The sequence below is a fragment of the Pteropus vampyrus genome, unplaced genomic scaffold (assembly GCF_000151845.1).
Source record: "Pteropus vampyrus isolate Shadow unplaced genomic scaffold, Pvam_2.0 Scaffold142, whole genome shotgun sequence".
NCBI lineage: Eukaryota > Metazoa > Chordata > Mammalia > Chiroptera > Pteropodidae > Pteropus > Pteropus vampyrus.
This window is the reverse complement of record NW_011888923.1, coordinates 2,028,036-2,053,650: the sequence shown is the minus strand read 5'-3', so window position 1 is coordinate 2,053,650 and position 25,615 is coordinate 2,028,036. Positions and strand designations below refer to the sequence as shown.

Genomic DNA, 25,615 nt, shown 5'->3' with positions numbered 1-25,615 from the left:
ACCTCGCCTGTCTGGTCAGGCGCTCCTCCTCAGTCGGTGTGGCCCACGCGACCAGAGCTCTCCTCCGGGCTGGGGACAGCTGCCTTCCTGGGACACGCCTGAGGCCCTGTCCTTGGGCAGAGGCCACCGGCGTGCACCACCCCCAGCACCAGCAGTCTCCCTGGTGGATTACGACAAAGTCTGAAGTCACGCATTCCCGTCACACTGTCTCCCCCTCGACCGAGCCCGACCTCTGCACTCCCCACGGCCCTGGGGTCGCGAACGTCCGTCAGGCAGCTGCTGCTTGACTGACTAGAGCCCTCCTCTGCCCCCGCCCTGAAGGCCGTGAGCTTGTCCTGCTACGTGACTCCTCCACCTCACAGACAGCAGCGTTTCTGCGACACACAGACGCACTGTCTCGCCGAGCAGCTATGGGGACGGCACGAAATGAGCCAGGGGCCGAGCTCGTGCCTGGTGGCGGGAGGCACTTGCTGCAGCCGTGACCACCACCAACGGTGTCTGGCCCACGAGGCAGCGCTGACCCTCGGGGGTGTGCAAGGGAAGGGCTGGCACCTGGCTGGGCCTCCGCCAACATCTGGCCAGAACACCCTTCGCAGCGTGGCCTGGCTCTGGCCTGAGCCCCACGTACATTGCTGGGACCTGCTCCCCAAAGCAGTGCTGGCTGCGGGGACCTTTAATACCCCCGGGAACCCCCGTCCTAGCTCCAGGGAGACAGGCCCCACGAGACATGGTTAGAGACCATGGAAGACAGATGAGTCGGGGCAGCACAGCTGACAGTTAGGGGTGAGCATGTGGGCGGGCCAGAGGCGGGAGCGGTTATTCCACGTTATAAAGTTCCAGAATATTCCATACCACATTCAACGTCATGCTTCCAGGGAGCATTTCATGTCGGATGCAGCCATTTCTGGGGGGAAGGAAGGCCACATGGTCAGCAACGAGGGGCATTACGTGAGTGATGAGGGTGTAGAGTCACCTGCAGGGCATCCAGGGCACACCCTGGGGTCCGTCCTGGTAACGGCCAGAACTGGGACTGGTCAGTTTCAGTTTAGGTCCCAGCCCCGCGGCGACCCAGTCAGGTACCGTCCCGTGGTCGTGTCCTCAGCTTCAGAGCCTGTGACTTGCTAGAGGGTTGACGCTGCCGCCTCTGAAAGGCGAAAGGGCTGGGGTCGGGGCTGTGACCGAGACTCTGACTTTGGGGAAGGAATCGCTGCGTTCTGTAACATAAGCGACACTTGAGACAGTGTCTCTTTTTGTTCCTGTGTCTAATGCGCATGGTCAACGTACTTTGTTGTTTAAGATCTGTTTTAGTTAAAGTTAGATGTTTCCTTGGATTTCTAACCTGGAAGGTAATCATGAGCAGCCATGACTTCGTCACGGTCACTGGGAGGAAATTACATGGGGGACAAGGCAAGGGCGCGGTGCAGATGTCCTTCAGCTTGCTGTCCCCGTGAGGGTGGCCCCCATCCACACCTCCTGCCAGGGAATTTCTGTGGGTTTCCTCTCGTGGGAAGAGCTTGGGTTCCCTGTGTCTTATGGTCATGGGAGAGAGGGATGCTGGCCGGGTACCGGGGAGGAGGCAGAGGCACTGTTCAGACCTTTGGGGACCCGCTTATCCTCCCGCTCCCTAGCTCATAGGGTAACACAGCACGTGGGAAAGAGGCAGAGCTCAGAAATGGGCTGGAGCTCTACCTGCCTGTGTCAGGTGCAATTAACTAACTATTCTGGCAGGTGGGAACATCAGCCTCCAAAGACGTCCACATCGTAATCCCCAGAACCTGTGAATTATGTGACCGGACGTGGCAAAGGGACTTTACAGATGTGATTAGGTTAAGGGCTTGGAGATGGGAGGTCGGCCTGGGTTATCCCGGTGGGCCCAATGTCATTGCGAGGGAGGCAGGAGGTGAGGGTCAGCGAGATGCGGAGAGATCCTATGCGGCTGACTTTGAAGGTGGAGGGAGCAGCCACGAGCGAGGAACGCAAGGGAGGCAGGTGCTTCCACAAGCCGGGAAGGCGAGAAACAGATTTTCCCCCTGGAGCCTCCAGAAGGAAACCGCCCTGCCACACCTGGGTTTTAGCCTCTGAGACCCGAACAAATTTGAGTTGTTGGAGCCACTAAATTTTTGGTAAACTGCTACAGAAACCATAGAAACCACCAAGGTGGAAGCTCGGCTGGAGAATTTTAAGGTAGCCCCTCGTTCTTCTGGGCTCTTACACTAAATCGTAACTATAAATCAGGAACACAATACTTCATGGAGCTCAGAGAATATTATCGTTTAAAAAGTTCTATGATACGTTTCTACCAACGAACGTGACACTTCTATGTTTCAAGAGGGGTCTCGACACACCCAAAAGCATCTGGAAACTCAAGACGAGGTTCCAAGTGAAAATGAAGGAAGCCCAGAGGCCACTCGGGCCAAGGTCCCAGCAGCAGATCGCACAGCTGCCGGGTTCCCGCCGGTCCAACAGGGGCCCAGGAAGTCGGCACTGCAGGTGTCCTATCGAAAAGGCATTCGACCAAGGCACAAGGTCAGGTTTGCGTGGTATTTTGTACGTTCTGTCAGGCTCTCATTTGGTGGCTCCAACTCTCGGATTTCTGACTCAGTGTGGGATTTGGATCTAAAATCAAGCTCCTCTCAATTCCACAAAAGAGCAGAGTCCACGGGCACCACCGAGCAGCCGGCCCTTCTGGTGAACCCCAAGGTCTGAGGGGTCCCCCCGTGCAGACCGAGCGCTGACAGGGCTGCGGGCAGAGGTGCTTCGTGCGCGGGCTGTGGTGGGTGGAGTGGGTGCCATGCTGCAGGGGGCGCCGGGCGCTGGGCCAGAGCACGCTCGGGTTTGCAGGGGTCTAAGGAAATCCCTTCCAGGGCCCTGCACCCTGCACACGGCGCCTGGGCAGCCACGCCCGAACCCTGGGTCACTGGGGACTGAGCCCATAGTCCAGAGGACAGCCCCCCCAGCAGAACACTCTGCGGTGGTGGAAATGTTCCCCTATCTGCACTGCGCGATACGGGGGCCACTGGCCACTGCGGCCGCTGAGCACCTGGACTGCGGCACGTGCCAGCGAGGAAGGGCACGTGCCTCTCCTGGCCTGCAGTCCTGCAGGCAGAGCCGACGTCACCAGTCTGCCTCCGACACGCTGAGCCCCGCAGGAGAGTGGCCCTGGGCTGAGGCCGACGAGAGGGACACAGAGAGCGGTGCCTTCTCCGGGGCTGGACACCACGACCTACCTGTCAGTACCCTTCCTTAGCAGCGACTTCAAGCTGCTGTAGGAGCCGTGAGTCCCATACACAACCGCGCGGCAGACAGCTGCCACTCGGGAGTCCGGGGTAAGCACCTGCCCGCCGGGCTGTGTGCGGGCTCGGCTGCGTGGGCCCCGCGGTGCGGGAGGGTGCCTGTGCGGGGCTGCGCGGGGGACCGCGCCAACTTCCCTTTTCAGGTCGTTGCTGAGCGGCTTGCGGTGGACGGCCCGGGGGCTGGCAGGTGCCGGCCCGACTCCACAGGCAGATGGGCAGACCTCAGCGGCTTGCCAGGGACTTGAGAAGGAAGACGGCGTTAACTGCCCCGACCACAGCTGAGACGTTGCCAAGTGTTTAAAGCTTTTAGGAACAGCTCAGTGCTTTAGCTCCAAAAAGAGCCGCGGCAGTGAACTTTATCAAGAGAAGGACGGAGAGAGTGAAGTAACTTCGGTGTTTCTTACATAACACACCCCAGAGCACCTTCTAGAAGATTCCTCATTTTCCACCCCAAGAGTTTGAAGAGGTCATTTCTCCACAAGAAAATTTTAGCTTTAGGTTTCTGCACCCAAGGTCTCCAAACCGTTATGTCAAAGGTGACGATGTCCCCCTTCAACTTTTCTTAACGGTTGCCTCGGCAATAGTTTTTACATCTCGACTAAAGGAAAAAAAAAAATAGAAATAGAGCGAGTGATCTGTAAAAAGCAGGCTCATATTTTTAAGCTTCATCGCTCACGGGGCGGGCGGTTTCAGTGTCAGCAACTATTTTCTGACAAGTCGCCACGTCGGTGACACTAGGGTCTGACATGACCCAGTCTCACGGACAAAGTGCTCCTCAGCGCGCCCCACCTGAGGACCGCGTAACCTGGCTGGCACGCAGGACTCTGAGCCCCAGGCGGGAGGCTGTGTCACGGGCAGCCACCCCAGCCGTGAGGAGAGGAAGGACAGGCCACCAGCGTTACAGACTATGAACACGGGGCGGCATGGGAACGAGGGTCCAGGTCCCGAGACGGGTGGCCCTCTGCGGCCGAGGCAAGCAGTGACGGCGCCCTAGCAGACGCCGTCTGTGAACAGTGAACCGGCCACCGACGGCGGAGAGCTGCCCCGCCCCCTCGTGTTGCACGGTGGGTGCTGTGAGCCCTCCCTCTTCAGCACGCGCCCTTTGTGGCTGAAATTCAAAGCTGTCGTCTGACTTTCCACGACGCAAAGCTGCAGGCATAGCTTTCTGATGGACACCCTCCCCCGCCCCACCGAGTGACGGGCGAGGCCACAGCCTGGCGTCTGCCTGACATCGTCCAAGGGCCCACTCTCCAGAGTAAGAAGCTTTACCAGAGGCTGAAGGGAGACAAGCCTGAGCATCTCCTGCCTCAGGTCTCAGCTGTTTCTCTACCGGAGCGCAGCGAAATGGCTAAGTCAGAAGGTCACAGTCCGTCTCCTAAGATGCCACCTACGGTCATCAGAAAAGTGGTCCCCAAGATGCCCAAGTCCTAATGCAGGGGACTCTGGACTCGGCAGATGGGACTAAGGACTGTGAGGTGGCAGGCCCAATGTCACCAGGGCCCTTGTAGGAGGGCGGTAGGAGGTCAGAGGAGGAGGAGAGGGTGACGGAAGCAGGGGCTGAAGGAAGGAGCCGGCAGCCAAGGAATGCGACTGCCTCGACAGGCGGGAAAAGGCTCAGCCCCCGGCCCCCCGGAGCCTCAGGAAGGACACACGGCCCACGGACCTTGCCTGACGTCCACCAGGGTCAGAGAGCGCGTCTGCTGCTTTCAGCCACGAGCTGGCGGGAGTTCGTTACAGCAGCCACAGGAGACTCACACACGGGCGGCACGTGTGGCTGGCAACAAGGCTTAATTCCTGGGCTGTCCCCTCACTGTATCGGCCCAGGAAGGAGGGGTGCCCCTCGCTTCTGTACCCCCTATCTCTGGGTCGGGCCCTGACTTTACCGCTGGCTTTCACAAACGAGGGATTGACGCCCACGTGGGCAGAGACACAAGGGGGTTTTACCAAGCTTGTGAGTCTGTTAGAGAAAGTGGGCTGTGTCTGAAGAATTAAGCTGAAGGAGAGGAGGCATCAGTAGTGGGCTGAATGGTGGCCCCTCAAAAGATAAATCCACTTAGAACCTCAGAAGGTGACCTTATTTGACACAAGGGTCTTTGCAGAGGTCACTGAGTTAGGGAGCGTGAGGTGAGACCCTCCTGGACTATCGAGGTGAGCCCTAAATCCTGCGACACGTGTCTGGATGAGAGGCGGAACAGGACAAGGAGGGGCCGCACGAAGACTGAGCAGTTTGGGGGATGCAGCCAGAACACGAGGGACGCCTGGAGCCCCCCGAGCTGGAGACGAGGAGAGACCCTCCGCTGGAGGCTTGGAGGGAGCGTGGCTTCATTTCGGACTGCCGGCCTCCATAACTGGGGGACAGAAAATTTCTGTTCCTTTAAGCTGCCGGTGGCAGCTGTCTGCTGTGCAGCATGGGGACACTCGCTCACCGCTCTTCACAGACTAGACCCCGCCGCCGCCCACGCGTGGACACCAGCAGTCCCGGGGCTCGGCGCTGCCGCCTCGCGCCCGTGGGGTGGCAGGTCTGGCCCTCTTGGCCCCTTCACATTAGGGGAGAACCGCAAGGTGACAGCGGAAGGTGCTGGGCCCGGGGACAGCAGCAGCTGGGGGTCTGCGCCCCGGAGAGTGCCGCGGCTGTAAAGTGATCTCAGCGGATTCGCATCAGAAAGTCAAAGCGGAACAAGCAGGAACGTCGACCCCAAGTTTCTGAAACGCCCGTACTGTCTGTCTGTCTGCTGTCCAGCAGGGCCACCCCGGGCGAGCCCGGCCTCGCTCTGCAGCCCCCATAAAGGAGCACAGGAGCCATGTGGATCGGCAGCGTCTGCAGAGGCCTCTGTCCCCTGGAACTGGAGACAAAATGTGACAATTCTGCCTCTGACCAGCTGCAGCTTGTGCACTGCCCGAATTGTGACGGGCAGGCTCGGCGACAGAGCCACGGCACAGAGAGCTGGCAACCCGACACAGGGACAGTCCTCCGGGAAACAACAAGTAAGGCGTGACAGTGTCTAAACGGCCCCTGGGGGTCGCCGGCCCAGAACTAGGCCAGACTCTGTAACTGCTATTTTAGTTTTGGCCCAAATTCCTTCATACGCAAAACAAGACGTGACTCGAGAAAACGGGCGCAGCCCCTGCTCCCCAGCCCCGCAGGCCAGCAGAGTGCAAGGCCAAGGCTGGAACCCCCGAGGGGGCCCCGGGCAGGCCCCTTGCCACGCAGCTCACCCCTCGGCCTCCGCCTGAACGGAACCAATCCGCGGCGGGATGCTGGCGGAAGTCACAGCTTCTGAAAATGAAGCCCCAGTTCCGTTCTGTGTTGGGAGCACGAGTAACCTTTCGGAAGAGGAGTCTTTGTAAAGCAGGTCCCCTAAATCGATCCCTAGAAGAAGCCCTCCAGCCAGTGTGCACGGCCTCCCCTCAAACTAGCAGTTCCCACCGACAGGGACCCAGCCGTGCCCCCCGGACCCCTACTGGGAGGCGAATTCTGGTCTCAGGGTGCAGGGGTGGAGGGAAATCTCTCGATGGGTCTTCGTTTCTATGGGAACTTCCCTCAACGGCAAAGCACAGCTGTTGACCAGGCCGACACCCAGGAGACCGCTCGGCCCTCTGGGAAAGCCTAGCTCTCCTCCTGGCTGGCGGCTCCTGAAGGGCGCAGGGGAGACACGGCACGAGGAGGGGTCCAGAGAAAGTCACTAGCTTTCCACTGTGGATTCTGAGGCCGCATTTAACAGCGAAGCTCTGGTCACGGTCACTTGCCCAGGGAGTCGCTCCAGAAAAGGAGAAGCGTGAATCCTGCACAACAGGCACCATCCCGTCCCAAAGATTCACGCCAGCACTGCACACCGCATCCAAGGCCCACGAAGGACGAGCCAAGGCGGCCAAGACTCACTCGTCCTGGGCAGACCCTGTGATGACACTGTGACCCACGTCCGTGGCAAACAGAAGTGATCTGCAGAGCAGAGGGGAGCAGGGCGGAGACCACTCTTTTTGTACCCTAAAAGCATCCCAAATCCAACTCAGTAAGCCTACTTACTCACAACGCCTCCAGTCTCGGGGGGCTTCGCCCCAGCACTCACGCACTCAGTGGCCAGGTGTGGCCTGAGGAGCAGCACAGTGGCTAGGCCGGGCCTCGGCGGGACCAGGGGGAGCGCTGGGGGGTCTGCAGGGGGCTTTTGTGGCTCTGGACGCAGCACTGCTTTGCTCAGAGCAGTGCTTCTTGAGGTCCCCTCCAAGGTCGGTCCAGCTTGCCTTTCCCCTACTTTGTCACCTCCCGCAGCCAGGGACCGGCCTGACTCCACAGGGGCTTCCAATGGCTGTTTTCACGGCGAGGCTCCCCCAGGACCGACACCAGGCTCTGGCAGCCCTGACACCACCCAACCCCCAGTGAAGCGCTACGTTTCAGGGGCGAAGACACAACATGACAGAAATCGCCACTTGTCGGGAGGGGACAGTCGCTCATCTCCAGACCAGCAGCGACGTGGGCTGAGCGTGGGGAGCTGCACGCACCCAGGCAGAGGCAAATGTGCCGAGACACTCAAGCAGGTTCCCAGGTGTGGCCCGAGTCGCTGGGACTAGATCTCTGTGTCGGGAAAAGTAGCAAAGCCAGCACTGCCCGGGGAGCAGACAGGCAGGCCACGGGGGGCTGCGGGCGGGTGCTGCCCCCTCCACCCGGGGCGGAGGCCACTGTCCGCGAGGAACCTCTGCGGCGGTCAGTTCGTGGGGCCTTTTCAGAGGACGAGTTTATGCCTGTCTCTAGCAGGATAAAGGCTCCGATCATACCGGAGTGACACATTTTACCAGACTGAAGAGTCAGATCAGCGAACCGCAGGCGTGGGGACGCATCCACGGGACAGAGCACGAGGCTCCGGCTTCCCGTTTCTCGTGGCAAACGGGCAGACGCCAGGGCCGGGGCACCGCCGGGTGTGAACCGACAGCAAAAGCTGCAGGGGGCCCAGGACGCCGGAGGCCGCCGCCCCCTCTCGTTCTCGGCAGAGGTCTCTCACCTTTCTTGATCTTGTCGTGAAAGTTAATGGCGTCCACAGAAGCCGTGACTATGTTGGTCTTGCAGTGACGTGCAGCCACGATCCCGGCCACATCGTCCATGAGCTTCATGGTGACACCTGCACACAGAAGGGGGACAGGGCAGGTCAGACTATTTCCTAGCCTGGAAACGAGGCATCACACACAAAGCTACCTGTCGGCAGGTGCCACGCCAGGCACGGGAAGGGCACGCTGGAGCTGGGACACCTGGCTTCCTACAGAGCTTTTGAAAAATGACCGCGGCTGTTCCTGGCCGCTTACAAAATGACAATCCTTTTCCTAATCTCTACGGACACCTTATCCTGCCAGAAAGGTCCGTCGCGACACCCACTGGGGCGGCTGCACCAAAGGCAGACGGCATGCCTGGGTGCTAGGGGGCGGCGCCAGAACCTCGCAGCTGCTGGTGGAGTGGGAAGCAGGGTGGCCACCTGGGAGGAGGTGTGGGGTTCCTCAAACGGCTGAACAGTCACCACACGACCCAGCAATCCCACTTCTGGGTGTACGCCCGAGAGAGCGGAACAGGTGTACACGTGTGCACACGAACACCTGCACCCAGGTTCCCGACAGCACTACTCACTCACGGTAGCCAGAAAGGAGAAACGACACAAAGGCCCACCGACCGGCGAGTGGACAGAGAAAGCGGGCCTAACCCCACAACGCGAAGACAAAGGACCGACACACACTACGATGTGGATGAACCTTGAGAACATGCTGAGTGCAAGAGGTCGGACGCCGAGGCCGGATGTCGCACGATATCCAGGTACAGATGGGGCAAATCCAGGGGCAGAACGCGGACTCGTGTTGCCGGGGCGGGGGGTCAGGGAGAAATGGGGAGCGAGTGCTAAAGAGCACAGAGTTTCTCTTCGGGGTTATGAAAATGTTCTAAAATCGACTGTGTAACTCCGTGACTACACTAAAAATCAATGACTTGTGACGCGTGACTTGTATGGCATGTGGCTACCATCTCAATAAAGCTGTCGTGTGAAACGAACAAGAAGAGCCAGCTCACGCAGGACCCAGGGGCCTTCAAACCCCAGGCCGCACGCGGCCTTCTGCTCAGCCCCCCACGGTCTGGTGGGGTCCCGACTGCACACTTGCTAGTCCCCGAACCTCCAATCTTGGACCCCCAGGACAGCACAGTATTAAATTTATTTCGTATTTAAAATTTAAAACATTTAGGTTGAACTACATGAAACTACCAACATTCAACCACTTTTAACCTACAAAAGCAGCAAAGTGACATCAATCGACCTGATAGAAGTCTTAGAAAGTCTTGTAGACTCACCTCAGGAAACAATGATTTCTAAAAATCTGGGGGCAGAGAACCAGGCTCCCAGGGAAAGCCAGGCTCCCAGTTAATCATGTTTAGGGAAGACTTGCAAATGCCTGCAGGGCTCGGCAGGCGACAGGCGGGCAGGGAGCTGGAGGGGCCCTGCTACCCGCGCCACTAGCACTTCGGAGAAGCCTGGAACCTGCACGTGCGGGAGGAATCTACTCATTTTTAGACACTGGTGATTAAAACTCTCTTTCCTGTGTAGGGAAAACAAATACGATATAACTAGAACAAGAACAGAAGGTCCCGCTGCCCTGGCCAGAGGCCTCATAGAAACAGAAACGCAGCGGCAGAAGCCGTGACTTCAGCGGAGCCTGGGAGATAAAGGGGGCGCATCGGTGAGGGGGAGGGGGCGTGTCCGTGCGGGAGGGGGCTCCCCACACCCTGCTCTCCATTTCTGTGCATGTTTGCGCACCTCTAGAATAAAAAGTTCTGCTTAGTGTTCCTGATTAAATAAAAAGTTACGCTTTTACTACCAGGACTTCTCATAGAAGATCCTGCTAAATGATGACAACCATAAATGACACCGATGTGGCAGACACTGACAGCCACCCGTGCTTCATCCTGCGCAGTCCACGCAGGGGGCAGCAGCACCCCCACTTTTCAATCAACAGCGAGGCCCAAAGTCACAGGGAAGTCAATCTAAAGGGAATGTGAATGAAATGCTGGGAAGAAGGGTCTTCAGAAGGGACAGCACGCAGGTGCCAGGCTCATCCCCAGCGATGAGTCTGGGGGCCGAGGGAGGTCAGGGGAGCTGGCTTCGAGCAGCTCAGAGCTCAACGTCTAATATGAGGAGTCGCGATTTGCTCTGCAAGGACTCTGTCGGGTTAAGCAGTTATTGGAAACGGGGTGGAACCAGCAGCCTGGCCTGAGCCCACCTCCTGGCCTTTCTGCCCGCAGCAGCAGCAGCAGCCTCGGCCCGTCCGCTGAGCCCCTGGCCCAGGCTAGAGAGGAGACGAGGCCATCGTGCACAGCGAGCTGGACGCCAAGAACAGCAGCTGGCGTGTCCTGGGGGTCCAGGAGGCTCGGCTCAAGCACAGCGCGGAGCTGCTCGGCTTGGAGGCCGGCTCGTGGAGGGAGGGAGCTGCTCTGTTCCGTGACGCCTCCTGGGTGCCCGGACGGACGGATGTTGACCCTCCCTGGACAGCAGCCCTGTAGGGCAGGCACATGACTGTCTCCATTTCCAAAGCAGGAACCAGAAGCCCACAGAAGCATGTGTCCAACGGCCAGGGTGGGGACCAGCCCCCAACCACAGGCCACCCGTGGCCACCCACACTGACTCTCAATCCAGGACCAGAGAGGCTGAACCCCCAGTGGAACTCCTGACTGAGACACAGTATGAGAGTTCAAGACCACGGCGAGGTGGGGGGACATGGACCCAGCGCAGCCAGCGGGCGGCCACCAGAGGGTGTCATCAACTTGTGGGGGTGGGAGGGTGTCTCGTCAGGGCAGGAAGGAGGCTGAGGGGGTGGAAGCAACAGTTTGAGCTGGAACTAATTTCAGAATGCAGAAGGTACCTACAGATAACCCTCGTCTGTTAGTCCTGAAAAGCGGACGCTGTTAAGAATGGAAGGGTGAATGGAAGAAGTCGCAATCGGCTCCTTCGAACTGGGGTCCTGCCCCTTTCTCCAAAACGCTGGAAGAGACTGCGCAAGGGACTTCGCTGTTACTAATTATACTGCAGGGCCCAAGCGTGTGCCGGCCAGCACAGGCTCGGAGCCCAAGGCGGACGCAGGGAAGGCACAGCAGCTGGGCGAGCTCCCGATGCCAGATGCCCCCATCAGCCCCGGCCCAGCACCCCCACCCCAGGCCATCTGTATCACGTGTGACATGGAAGCCAGCAGGTGGGCTCATCCCTCACCGTCTCTGTGTCCCTGCCCAGTTCTGAACCTGGCATGCAGCACTCAGGAAAGGGGGAGGGAAGGGAAGAAGGGAGGGAGGGAAGTAGGTTGACCAACAGATCACAATCATCCTGGAAGCGGCTTCCACAGCAAGCTGCTGGGCCGTACTGGGCAGCAATCTGGTTCACCGCTGCAGTGAGGTTGGGAAAGGCCTGCTCATCCAACCCACAGAAGCCCAAAGCCAGCTGTGCTAGGAGACTCGTGGGATAACAAAATTGATGTTCAAAATTATCTTGCTAGGTCGGGACAGCCCCCTCCCGATTCCAAGAGCCAGCGTACGAATGTAGCTGAAAGACAGGTGGGGAACAGTGACCAGCTGCAGACCTGTCACATGGAAAGACTGGCATTCACGGCTGAGCTCACGCACGTCCACTGCTAGGTCAGGGGTAGGCATGATGCCACCACGTGCGCCTACGAGCAGATTCTGCTCCCAAGGGAGTTTATCAGCAGCGGGTGAGGAGACCGCCAGTAGTCACCCTACAGGATAGGGGGTTCTGGAAAGAACTGGGTCTGCTGCACAGCACTGGGCCTGGGGGAGCTCCCGGAGGCTCCCGCTGCCATTCATTGTCCCTCTCGGGGAGGCCACGCTGGGGTCAATGGGAAGTGACAGCAAGATAGAGATGAGGGCTCGCTACATGGAAACTTTGTCCCAAACTCCAGCGCTGGCCTTGAAAAGGCGTGTGAGGGAAGCGTGGATCACACGGACTCAGAAATCTCTGCCAGAGGAGACGGGCCGTGGGAAACCTGCCTGTGGCCCCTGGCGGTCCCAGGTGTCCGTGCGGTGATGAATGCACGTCTCAGGGCTGCTGCAGCGGACCTGCAGACAAGCGAAGGGTCACCGTCGCCCTCTGCGGTCCCATATGTAAGGTGGACTCTGGGGGCTAATCAGCGGGGAGGGAACTGAGATTATAAAACGTTGGTTTCTAGCCCCTTCGCCTCTTCCGGTGAGGAGCAGGCCTGGACCTAGCCCTGTGGGGCGGGGCGGGTCCCGAGACCCCCTGCTACCCACTGCTGGGAGGAAACAACCGGGCAGAACTGAGATGATTCACAAGCCACACGCTTGTGAAATGGCGACCAAAAAGTACAGTTCACTACGACGGTGACAACATCTCACAATCACTGTGTCGAATGAGAAAAACGTATTTTGTTAGAAAAAATAAAGCAGAAACACGCCTGCCTGGTATGTGGCTGGTCCCCTCCTAACTGCCCGCAGGGCCCGTGCTACTGACGAAGCCACCTGCCCTCCCTGACACCTGGAGCCCCATCTCTCCCCTTCCCTTTTTCCCACGGTAAATAAAAATATCGAGTATCCAAGTTTCCCCAAAAATGCCTTTTTCCAGATTCCTACTGAAAAACCTCATCCATTTTTTCCCATTTAGGTACAACGGGTGTGGCTGACGACAGGAAAATAACTTTGGCAAATGACACTCTGCTGCGTGCTGTCCTCGATGCACAAGATTCACCCTGTAAAACATCAAAATCGTGGACCCGCTGGCCTCGGGCGCCGCATCCATCTCAGGAATTATGTGAAGGAAAAAAATCAGACTTACTTGGCCACCAACACACGGATAAACATCGGCTACCAAAGATATTTTAGCATCTAATATTAAAGTGCTTATAGGTTTTTTTAAAGTATTGACAATATGTTGACTGGATTAAAAATAGAGGCTTGATTTTATTTTCCAGGCCCGGCTGGCTGGCTGGGTCACGCTTGCCGACAGACCCGAAGCAGCAGTCAGCAGCTCGGAGCCCAGCGCGCTGACTGCACTGTGGGTGGCAACTGAGATGCCCCCGTTTCTATATTTAATTCCAAGTGACGGTGTGTGGGTGCCAGCCTCCTATATTGAGAAAACGATAGTAAGTTCATCTCGTTTTAACAAGCCGAGCCCACCCTCTGGTAATTATACAGGTTATTCTAAGAGCCGGCTGAATGACAGCCTCCCAAGACAAGTCTAGTCTGGCTCCTCCCTCCCAGGTTCCAATTGTACCTGCGGCACCTCCGTGAATCAGGACCAAGGGCAGGGGAATATTAATTACGGTAACAAACGAGGATTACTTTTGGCAATTAATGTACAGTGCATTAAAGATGAAGGGTTTCTAACACCAAAATGTCAAGAGTGGGGACTCTGGCGGGGGCTTCAGACACAGGACAGTGGCTCCCGTGCGCAGAGCGTAAGTGGACCCAGGGGGGCCAGGGGAAGGGACTGCCGGCTATTTTATATCCCTCACGTTCTGTATGAGGGAGCCTGAGAAGGTCATGGTCACATCTGCCTGCTGCTATGTGAAAATCGATGCTGTCTCCATTTTGAACAAGGCAGCAGAGAAAGTAGGGCAGGCAACTTCCTGTCCCGACTGCCACAGAGTCCAGGGAAAAGGTGGCAACGGCTATGCGGGAGACCCCTCCCCGCCCTGCTCTGGAGTGGGGACAGGGAGTGTGCGGCCTGGCCCGGAGCCCACGCAAGGCAAGGTCGCATCTCTGAAGGCCAAGAATCATCACAGGGGATGTGTTTCCTCAAAGGAGCCTCTCGGCTGAAGTCAGGGGTGAAGGTGAACACTTAAGAATTCTCTGTTCATGAGAATGAACAGGAAAGATACTGCTGGGGAACATCTGCCATGTGTGTCCCTAATGACCACAGCTAAAGAGCAAGCAAAAGGGAGTTTCTATGGCACCAAAACCAGAAGACGCCAGTGCACTTGTAGAGAAAGACATTCTCATACTGTGTGGCTGACCGGCTTTTCTCAAGCGAAATGCTTTGCATTTCCGGAAGAGGGAGGACTGCTGGCCAGCAGGGACCCCAAACCACACACGGCCCCAGCTGGAAGAGACTGCGGAGGGACCAACGTGGGCAGGGAGACGCCGGTTTCTCAGATTGGGGTTAGCGGGTCCTCTGACTGGGGGCACAAATCCCACGGCCAGCCGGGGGCCAGGGTTTCAGGTTGTAACTGGACCTCCGCCCTGGTCCCCTCGGGCCACTGTCTGGAAGTGTCGAAGCTGCTCTTTGAGGTGTTAGCTGCAGAGAACAACGTTTTCACTAACAAGGATTCTTAGAAAGTGAGAACTGAAAGGCATGTGGCTGTCACATACTGCAGCCCTCGGCTTCAAGCCAGCATGTGCCTGCTCGCCTCGACCCCACTGGACCAGTGGTTCCTCACAAGCAGCAGACGTGCCGTGCTCGGCAACTTCTTCCTTCTCCCCTAAGCGAGGGCTCGACACACTGTCGACCACACCACGCAGCAGGAGCTCCGTTAAATGGGGCCACAGAACTGGAAAGGAGCATCTGTGCCTTAGTCCGTATTTGTCAGTGAAATAAATTCCTCCCACAGGTGCAAAATAACTGCGCCTTCACGACCGCCCGTGAAAAGCAGGCACATCAGAGCGTCTGGGAGGGAGGCCTCGTCCGGCACCTCGCCTCCCAGACGCCCCCCGCTTGGGCCACCACGCTTCTCTCTGCGCCTGCACCCCCTCCCCCAGGGACCTGCCATTTCTTCCTCTGCCCAGCCTCCGGGTCCTGGCTAAGCTGTGCAGTCCCCCAGCCCTGGGACCCGTGGGTGGCCACGTGTGTCCTCTTGGCTGCTGGACTTGTGTGTGGAGGGTCTGCTGTAAGGGGTTTGCCTCCTGACGTCTCAGGCGGGGCAGTGTCCGCATCGTGTTCTGCCGCATCCCCAGGCCTCACGCCGGGCTTGGCATGTGGGAGGTGCTCAGTAAGTGGTCACTGAGGGAGGGATCCACCATCACGTGTTCCCACATGAAGCATGTGCACAGCCTCCTTGCACGCTGCCCCGGGTGGTGTCACCCCGCATGGCAGTTCTGTGTTCGCTCTTTCCGGCTCATGCGTTCAGCACATTGCACGTCTGCTCTGCACCAGGCCCTGTGCTCAGTGTTGGGGATGCAGCAGTGAGTAAAACAGACCAAAGTCCCCACCCAGCGAGACTCCATTCTGGTGGGGGTGGCGAGCCAACGGGAGAAATACCCGTCAAGGAGTGAGACACGCTCTGGAACACAGGTAAGCAGGGTCAGGGGACGTGGGTCTGCTTTATCCAAGGCGGTAGGAAAGGCCGCCTTTTTTCCAGAGACCCGAAGTAAAAGAGACAGCTGTGCAGTTGCCGAGGGGATTGTAGCCCAGGCAGAAGGAAAGCAGCCGGGAGGAGGGGAAGGCAGGCACAAAGCGTGCAGGCGTCCCAGGAACGGCGGGGGTGACGGGCGGCGGTGGGTGGGGAGGCGCAGGGGGAGACGGCGGGAGGAAGAGGCACGGGAGATGGGAGCCGCCGGCCTGGCTCCTGCTGACCCCCCAAGTCACTGCCGTGCCGAGGAGGCCTGTCGGGGACGTCGGGAGGCTGGGCAAGAGGCCATTTCACTGCCAGTGGGCAGCCCTGAGGTGACGCTGGAGGTGGTCAGAATGCAGACTCTGATGTTCCGAAGGCAGAGGCCAGAGGCCTGGCTGACGGAGGAGGCGGTGGAGGGTCTATGAGAGGGTGCCAGAGTGCGGGACGTCCGGCTCGACAGCCAGGGGGAGGGCGTGGCCGCCACTGCAGGGGGGGTGCGCAGCAGAAAAGCTTGTGTCTGACACCAAACTGGAGCGACCTGCCAGCCATGCCAGGGAGGTCCTGAGAAGGCGGCTGGAGCCATCGGCCTAGGGCAGCGGAAAACCCGATGAGTCGTGCTCCCAGGGCAGGGACCGCGAGTGGAGGGCAAGGACGGGCCCAGGCACCGGTGCAGGACGGGAAGGGGGGAAAACCGCGGGGGGCGACCCCCGGGCCTGGGAAGGAGGCTGAGAAGAGGGGCCGGGTGCCAGGTCAGGGGGTGACCCTGGCAGGGGGGAGGCACCTGGACCAGCATCCAGAGGGGAGGGACAGGAAGGGCGGGTGCAGACGCTGTCCGAGGTGCTGAAGGGAAGGGGCCATGGGATGCAGGGGCAAAGGTGGGGGTGGGGAGACCTCGCTGCTGGGGAGGGCAGAGTGGTCTCCAGCTAGAGGGAGAGCCGCGTCTACCTGGACAGTGTGACAGTGCAGACCCAGTGACCTGACCAAGTCGCTGTCACGTCACTTTCCCAGTGCAAGTGGGGGCCCTCAGGGGTCGGCAAGGCCGCCCCGCAATCGGCCGGGCACAGCTGGCACCTCCCCAGCCCCACCCAGACCATCACGGCTGGGGAGCCCTAGCACATGGATTTGTTTTAGACTCCCAATAGCACAGGATGGAAAAGAGCTCGTCCTGGCCATTTTCTGAAACGACGGCCAGTCAACACTCACGGTCCCGACATGACCTGGGGTGGGTGCAGGCATGGTCCAAACTGGCCAGGCCCTGGTCTGGTTCTGGAAGAAGAATCACTCCATGTAAGGAAGGGATCAGTGATCCCCTCACAGCTATGGAATGGCAGCCCACGAGCCAGGGCAGGGTCAGGCAGAGCACAGTGGGTTCCTCTGAGGAGCATGGCCACCGCAGGCCACCGTGGAGCCCAGGGCAGAGCCCGTCCGAGTGAGAAAGGCCCAACCTGGCAGCTCCAAGCAAGGACACCAGAGCCACGTGGCCAGTTTGACTTAGTGCCCGTGATTCCAACAGAGAAAAGGACACAGCCACCTGGCAACAGTGACTCGAGACATCTTTCCAAATGACTCCTTCCTCCAGGGTGGACATTCAAGTCGGTTGTGGGCACGAGGCTCCGTGGGAGAGGTGAGCAAGGACGAGAAAGAGCACAATCTCCAGGAAAGCACTCTCTTAGGAGGAAGAAAGGCCGAGAACCCTTAGCCGGCACAAGGCCACAAGGCGGAGGGGGAGGGGGAGGGGCTTCGGCCAGGGGAGGGAGGGGCTCCCAGAAGCACCAGAGACAGAAAAGCCAGAAGCGAGTTTAGAGAAACAGCCCGGGGCTGAGTGAGGAGCTTCGGGAACCACTCTGGACTGCATCCGGGAGGTGGCAGGCAGGCCCGTGGCGTGACAGCCAAGACCAGGCTGGGCTGGCTGTGAGAGGGAGGGGAGTCCCCAACAGTGGGGAGCCCCAGGACATGGCAACCAGGGGAGGGACGGAACAGGTGGCGGCTTTGATGGAACAGGTGGCGGGGCTTTGACGGCTCGAAATGCACAGGTTGCATGGCCATGAGGATTTGGACCTGGGGACCAGGGTGAGGGGACAGTCGGAGCCGTGTGGGAGCCGTAGCCTGGGCCCCAAAGACGAGAATGCGGAGTCGGGCCCCCTCCGGCTCCCCCTGCTTCTTTCCGGGGGTGGATTCTGTTACTCTTTTTCCAGTTCCAACGCGTTTAGGTATTTTTAACTTTTCTTTTTAGGCTCCAAGATACCCGCTTTTTCTCTGAGAACATCCTTAGCCTCCTTTTCAATATTTTCTAGAGGAGTCCAGACTTTACATTCTGACCAGGAGACATTTGGAGGAGTACGTCTTAACTGGTGGGCCGGATAAGTTCTTGACATGGACGTTTAGCTTAACGGGGCCCATGCTGGGGACTTTACCATTAAAATCCTCTTTGAGGTCACACACGCGATGATGTTTCATAAATGCCCCACTGGGTAGGAGGAAAAGGCAGGTGTTCTCCATGCAGGACAGTCTCTCCCTCTTTCTCTGTATCTACAATAATCAAACTAATAAAGGAAATAAAAACTATAGAAATAACGAACCCTCATTAAGTACTGCCTAAGTGCCGGCTGCTTCCCTGTGTCACCTCACTTCGCGGCCCAACCCCAGAGCACCTGACAAGGAAACCGAGGCCAAGGGAGGTTAAGTTAGAGAAGCTGCGGCCCCAGGTGGCACCGTTCACACAGCAGCTTCACCAAGTGAGGAAGGAAATCAAGAGAGACGTCAGGTCCACGGGCCACTGTCCCAGAGGAGGTGCCCACGGCCTCCAGGGCGTGAGGGGACACCTGAGCAGGGAACAAACACCTGCCGGTGCCCACGGAGGGGGCCACAGAGGATGCGAGGGAGGAGCAGGCCAGGACAGACCTCGGGGAAAAACTCCACTCGGGGCAGGTGAGGGGAAAATCGAGATTCAGGGGACCCGCCCGGACGTCCCTGCTCGCAGTGGAGGGAGAATCGTCTGAGAAGCAGGTCGGCCCGCATCTGCGTCTCACCCAGCCACTCGATGCCACCCCGGCATGGAGGACCGTGGTTTCGGAGCGTGTAGGGGCAGGAAACACGGAGGGGACGTCAGGGTGGTGGGGTCAGTGGTGGCCGACGCTCTCGAGAGGTCGAGGGACTAGGGTGTGGGGGCCTGGCCGCTGGATTTATTGAGACAAAGACACACGTTGACCGTGAGTTTCTGGGGACTGCGGACCATTAGAACCACCAGCGCGGGGCACACATTAAACGCACAGGTGCCCGGGCCCCCGGCCCAGGCCGGCTGCGCCGAACCCTCCGGGAGAAGGGCCCAGATGACTGCTGGGGAACTGACAAGTTCAGGAAACTGATGTAGCCCCAACCCCCTGCCACATGTCCCCCTGCCTTACTTCCCGGCTCTGAGCAGAGGTAGTTTTGACTCGGAACCAGACGTGAGCACTGATGCCGAGGAGCCCGTCTAACCCAGACGCCCAAACTCCCACACCTATCACACGTGAAGACCCAGCACAGGCACTGCGGGAGCAACCAGAACCGTGGCCCAGACGGGCCCGACGAGGTCCACTTCCGGGCGCAGACACATGTGGCCCCGGTCCTCCCGCGAAAGTGACCGCGGCGGCTGATGCATAGGCCAGGGCTGCGGCCGCCGCGGCTGCCGCCTTTCACCCCTGGCCTGCAAGTTTCCAAGCTCTCCTGCTTTCCTAGGCTTTGGGCTCTTCCCCGAGTCATTAGAAGAGGTCGACAGTAATTAACTGTAGGAACGAGGTTCTCCTCCTCTCAGCCTTTTAAAATAGTTAGCATGAAAGGACACGGGGCTGCTCGCTTGGGGACACCTGGGAGGAAAACAAGGAAGACTTCAGAGCTGGGAGAGAGTTTTGAAAGCAGAGAAATACACCCTGGCACCAGATGCAAGTAAGGCTTGTAGTTCCCCAGCTGTGTCCCCTTCTCCAGGCTCAAACGTGGACGGCAGTGGTTCTGAATCACCTGGGCAGCTTCTGAGACGACCACCACCTGGGCCTCCCCAGCGTCTGATCCGGTGGGTCTGGGGCAGGGCCTGGGCACCTGCATTTTTGAGTGTTCCCACCCTCGCGACCCTAGTAGACAGCAAGAACGAGACCATGGACAGATCACCTCTTGGAAAAGTAAAGAGACCAGTGCCACGGCCTTAATTTGTGTCAGAGGAGAAAAGCAGCACCTCGGTGTGAAGGATGAGCTGGCCAGCGGGGCGAAAACCCATAGTGGGTGAGGAGAGGGTCCAGAGCCCAGATGAGGGGCCACCTCTACAGGAAAGGAGGGACGGAGAGCAGAGAGAGGAAGTCTCAGAAGGCTGGTGGTGGCTGCAACTCGAGTTTCTTAGGAAGCTAAGAGGTAAGGCCATCTGAGACTGTGCCCGGAAGAGGCGGGCCTTGAGCAGCAGAGGGCACTGGGAAGACTCATTGCAGGGACCATTCTCCAGACCAGCCCATCAGCATCCCACGGACACTCGCAAGAAAGCCGGTTTCCTGGGCCCCTTCCATTCCCATGAACACCTGGAGTGCTCAGTGACAGTGGGGGTGGGGCCCACAACCTAGACTGGTGGCCAGCTAACCGAGGCATTCAGCAGCAGCACGGCAGAGATGGGGGAGGGGGGGGAGGACGTGACATCACACACAAGACACGCAAGAACTGCAAACCGCACAGAAGAGCAGGTTAAGCAATGAGAAGTCAGCTGGAAGACGAGGGTGGGGCGGGCTGGAGGCCAGGACAGGTAGCGAAGCTTGGTTAGAGGAACAGGCAGAAGTGACCAGAGTGGAGGGGAAATCAAGAGCGATCAGGCCCACGGGCCATCGTCCCACAATCCCCGGATTTCTGAACAGAAACCTCAGATACTGGAAGATGATGCAGTGATGCCTGTGTCCCCAGGGAGGATGCCGTTCCCAGACAGGAAACATCTCTCTCTCTCGGGTATCTGTGACAGAGAGCAGCCATCGGTCCCCCCTCTTCTACATCAACTCCAGGTTTTAACAGACACATGTCTGCACAGCCAGACCCACCCTCAGCAGACGTGGCCATGTGGCTTTGTCAGGCCAACGGGACGAGAGCACGATGCGGCTATAGTCTGCTGGGGTGTCCGCCACGGCCTTTCAGGCTGGGACACTGACGCAGGGACATGCCATCATGTGCCACGCAGAAGGCAACCCCCAGGGACCGCACGACGGGAGGAGGAAGCCTGGGTCCCCAACAGCACAGCAGCCAGGTCAGCCCTGGACTGTGTACAACTGCATCGTCACACGGGACACGGTATTCGTCTCTCCGGAAGTCACTGCTGGGGCCTTCATCACAGCAGCGGAGCCTTTGCCCTGGGCAATATACCGCCTTCTGTAGGGAGCCACTGGAGGACGTGCTCCAGCAAAACTAGCCAAGAGGACAATGCAAGACACGTGAGTCAGGGCAGCCCTGGTGGGGGGCAAAGCTGCCCAGGAAGGCAGTGCAGAGCAATGCACCCTGAGAACGTGGAGGAGGGGTGGGGGCGGATCTCTCCAGGGGGACGTCGGCACCGATAACTGTCTGGCAGGCGTAACTGTGCTGAGAAGCGTTTCACACGGCTGCTGGAGGGCGGGGGACCTGGTGTTCAGCGTGTGGCAGCAACACTACACGGGCGGCACTCTCGTGGCGCTTGGCTCGGCACCCAGGCGTGTACCTGAGCATGCGCCGGGGCCGAGGCGCGCGCCCCAGCAGCGGCCGCCAGCGCTGCGGAGTGGAATGGCCAGAGGGAAGGGGGGACAAGCAGTAGCCCTGTTTTGTCAAAAGCCCTCTGGACGACTCCTGCGGAATGCTCTGGTTTAAAGTAATTTGAAAATAAAGTGCCAAAGAAAAGCCCCAGGCTGCCAACCGCTCAGAAGAGAGGAGCTCCTACTTAAGGTGCCGGGGGCCTGCCTGAGCGGGCCCCACGCGGACCCCCAGCAGGCCTCCTGCTCCCGAGGTCTGGCCGCAGCCAGCCGGATTTGGGGGGCCTTTCCTCTCGACATCCGGCTGGCCGTGAGCGGGGACTGTCCCTCGCAGGCTGGGAAACGCACGTGGGAACAGCTGACAGGGGGCCAGGCAAGGAGAGTCCCAGAGGAAACAAATCAGAGCAAATCACATCTTGGGAACTAACAGAAAGAGAACAAGACCTTCCAAATTACTAAAAAGCCATGTTTGGTGATACAGCTAAAATTTGAGACATAAAAACATCTTTGAAAACAAACATACTTGCGAACAAAAATAATGAAAAGTAATTTTTCTATTTCAGATCATTTTCTTTTTTAAGTATCATTCACCTTATTGCCTATTGGATTCTTTCACGATCCGAGTTATTTTTATCACTGAATCTCAGGTCCTCTGGGTTTGTGCCACCTGCAAAGACAGGTAGCTTTCCTTTCTTGCTGATTCCTGTGCCTCTTATGTTTTCCTCTTGTTTAACTGCAGTGGCTAAAATCTCCAGAACAGCGTTAACTAGCAACGAGAGACTGGACGCCCTCGCCTCACTGCCGACCTCGGGGACGGTCCCCCAAGCTCCCTCTTCCAGCGAGACGTGTTCTGTCACGTTCAACGAGCACCAGCAATTCTTATTCTTGCCGAATGTTTTTTTATCAGGGGTGGGTGTCTGGGTGAGTTTATAAGGTCGTGACTTGCATGAACCTAAACACACCACAGGTATGGCGGGTCATCCCTCAGGTACAGCCAACAGTGGGGAAGGGGAGAGCAGAGGGGGAGCAGCCTTTTGGGGCTGAGATCCCAGCACTTGCAAGGGGAGGAAGAGAGGACCACGCACAGCTCACTCGGGACTCGGGGAGGCAGGAGCCCAAAGCCAGGCGGGCACCTCTCCACAGAGGCCCTCACACTCAGAGCCTCAGGGATGCGGCCGGCCGCCTTCCCGCACACCCAGCGTCCTCCGCTGCCCTTGTTCCCTCCCTGCGCCTTTTCTGTTCCCTCAAGGAATCATGGGAGTCCTGTCCACGCGCCCAGGGAAGGAGGGAAGCCCTCAGGTCTGACTGCAGCCTCGGCGTCCATCTGTGATTTCCGGCCCTTCCCAACACATTTCACCATTCAGCATCGCCAACATCTGTGCGTGCATGTGTGTGTGTGTGCGCGCGCGCGCAGGCGTGTGCGTGTGTGTGTGTGTGTGTACGCGTACCAGGAGTTAGTCCTCACGATCAAGACTATCCAATATATGAAAATCACAGAAAATGAGGCACAAGAGTTGTTTTCGGAAGACATGCACGTGGGGCAGAATCGCATAAAAGCTGAATCTGCGCGCACGTGGGTCACCACGCCCCCCTGCGACCAGTGTCCACTGAACTACGGTTCAGGGAGGACCTGCTGTCAGGCGACGTTCAGTCCCGCTCCCATCGACAGAATTCTCGCCACGGGAAAACGCAGCAGAGCCACAGCCCTGGTGTGGGCGCAGGCACTGTGAGAGACGATGGAGTCTCGTGTAATGATTAGGCTTTTTCCCCTTAATTTTGGGCAAGAGGCCCTACTAAAATAGGCATTAATTTTGTAAAATCATCGTACACGCTTCCGAAGTGCACATTAAAAAATGCGCCTGCACCGAACAAAGCAGCTCGGGCTCTGCAAACGTGAGGATGCGCCGCTAATTTCTGGGGGGTTCCCACAATTTCACTGTCGCCTCAGCTTGCGAAGATTAAGTGTGGACTTTTCACCCAGGAGCGAGCGATGACGGGAACGCCACATTTCACGAACATGAACGTGTGGACGAAATAAGCAAAGATTCTAGCCTGGCATTTCGCACGTTTCAGGCAGAATGGAGCTCTGTGAGGCTCAAAGACAGTCCTTAGCAGTTACAGAAGCCTGAGCCCCTGATGGTTAGGCTCAGAAGAGGGGGCTGCCCCCCATTTCCGTGAGGGAGACCGGGCTGGAGAAGATGAACAAGAAAGCGTATGAGGCCATAGCTGTACGAGGCCAGAGCTGTCCCCAGGGCAGACACCCTGATTGTCACAAAAGTACTGTTTGCTGTAAAATACAGCTTTCCTTGGGCAGGACCCAAGTCAAGCGGATCTAAGGGTGCTGCAGCCAGCATCTAGTTAAAAGAGGAAAGCAATCATGAAATTGAAAACAGAAATACACAAAAGAGGATTTGTTAAAAAAAAAAAAAAAAAGATGCCAACTTTCAAAGCACATCTCAAATCAGGGCCCATTCTCCAATTCCGACAGGCCCAGGGCGCACCTTCCCCAGCTTCTCAACCTGAGCGTGACCTGTGCCTCTCATTCACGGACGAGCTTGCGCAGGGGCCTGACTGCGTGTGAGGCCCTGGAGCCAACACGATGGATGAGACCGGGCCCTGCTCCCGACACGTCCCCTGGGGACCCTGCACAGTGTGGTGCCCCCAGAGCTGGGTTTCGAAGGATGAGCAGGAGTTTCCTGAGTGGAGAAGCATCCCAGGCAACTGGAAACAACAGCGCCAATGAACGACACTGCGCAAGAGCCTGTTACGCCTGGGGAGCGAGGGAAAAACAGCTCAGGACACCGAGAGCCCACGCTTCCAGCACCCACACGCCACCCTTCCGACTTCGGCGATCGTCCGTACCACCTCACCATGTCTCACCTTATGGTTTCCTTTCCATCGACTTGTTCTCTAAAGTTTACTTCGACCTCATCTAAGATGATAACGTCCATTAATTTGTGGGCTTAATGTACTAAATTTTCCCTAGATCACAAAAAAAGAATTACACGCTATTAAAGTAAAAAAGTGCCCTTCCGTGAACCGGGAGCCGAGTGCTCGCGTGTTCCGGCCACGTGCCTCAAGCTAAGAACTTCAAGGCCTGTGTCGTTTGAGCTGGAACTTGACCGAAGGAAAAAGCAAATGCCAACATCAGCGGCAAAAACGTCTTTTATTAGCAACTGTCAGTGGGTCTTGATGTTACTCCCTGGGGACGTCAGCACCCCCACCGCCAAAAGGCCCTGCCCTGCCCCCTGGGCAGCCTGAACACCTCCTGGCTTCGAGCTCCCAAGGTTTCAAGTGACCCTCTGTTAGAAAGCCTTCCATCCAGCTTTCGCTCCAATTTTAAAAACAGGCGCCGACGGTGTTTCAGTAACTTATTATGCAACCCTTGAAAAAAATCTAAGCGTATGCTCCATTAAGCACAAGAGCCTAAACTGGGTCAGACAGCAGCACGCCTTCCCAGAGGATTAACGAGGACCTGGCAAGTGGGAAGGGAACGCACGGTGACAGGCTCTCCTCCTTACCTCCGTGCACGAAGCCGTGCAGTGTACAGTCCGAGGGCCCCACCAGGTAGATCAAGCTGGACTGGCTGTAGCTGACCGTGTTCGGCTCTGCAATGCAAAGCAGAGGGGTTAGGCCACGGGACAGACCGATTCCCACCCTGAATGGCGTGACCACGCTGACGCCCGCCGATGTTCACATGGTCACCAAAGGCTGACCGACTTCTCTAAGGAAAACTGGCCTCCCGTTGGTATAGGGGATGGCTTTCCAGCATCGACCAGCCACTCTGTTAGTGGGTCACAACGTTACTCCCTGGAGACACCGGTGTCCCCAGCAAGGCCCTGCCCCGACCCACGGTCAGCCACGACACACCTCGTGGCAACAAGCTCCCAGGTTTCGAGGGACCCTCCGTTCGTTAGGGAAGTCTTCCGTCTAACTTTCATTCCGAGTTCATAAACGGGCACCGACGGCATGTCAGCAATTTGTTACGCAACCTCCTGAAAGTCCCAACTCATACGCCATTAAACACAGTGGCAGGCCAGCCTCCCTGGACCCCACCCTGGGACACCTGCCAGTCCTCAGTCCCTGACCTGGCCCAGGGAGACACAGCGCCCAAAGGCGGCCGGCTTTCCCCTCCCACCGGGCAGCCCGCTAATCCCAGTTCATCTTCTGAGAAGGGTGATGCGCTCACTCAATGCTGCAGCTGAAATCTCTGTCGGAGGCTGCACATCAAACAAAAAGACGGAACAACGCCTGGCCTCCGGGGGAGATTGTCACACCTTGACCTGATTCCTG

The 25,615-nt window shown here is 58.1% G+C and overlaps 1 protein-coding gene across 1 annotated transcript in view; it reads right to left on the bottom strand.

Moving 5' to 3' along the window:
* The window catches only part of ACOT7 (acyl-CoA thioesterase 7), a 90,339-nt gene that overhangs the window by 16,022 nt on the left and 48,702 nt on the right, over window positions 1-25,615 (bottom strand). Inside the window, exons 6-8 of the mRNA XM_023535621.1 lie at window positions 24,844-24,930; window positions 8,230-8,404; window positions 7,825-8,197 (exon numbers count right to left, since the gene is read on the bottom strand). Of these exons, the coding sequence (XP_023391389.1) occupies window positions 7,825-8,197; window positions 8,230-8,404; window positions 24,844-24,930 (635 nt within the window). The remainder of the gene's footprint in view (window positions 1-7,824; window positions 8,198-8,229; window positions 8,405-24,843; window positions 24,931-25,615) is intronic.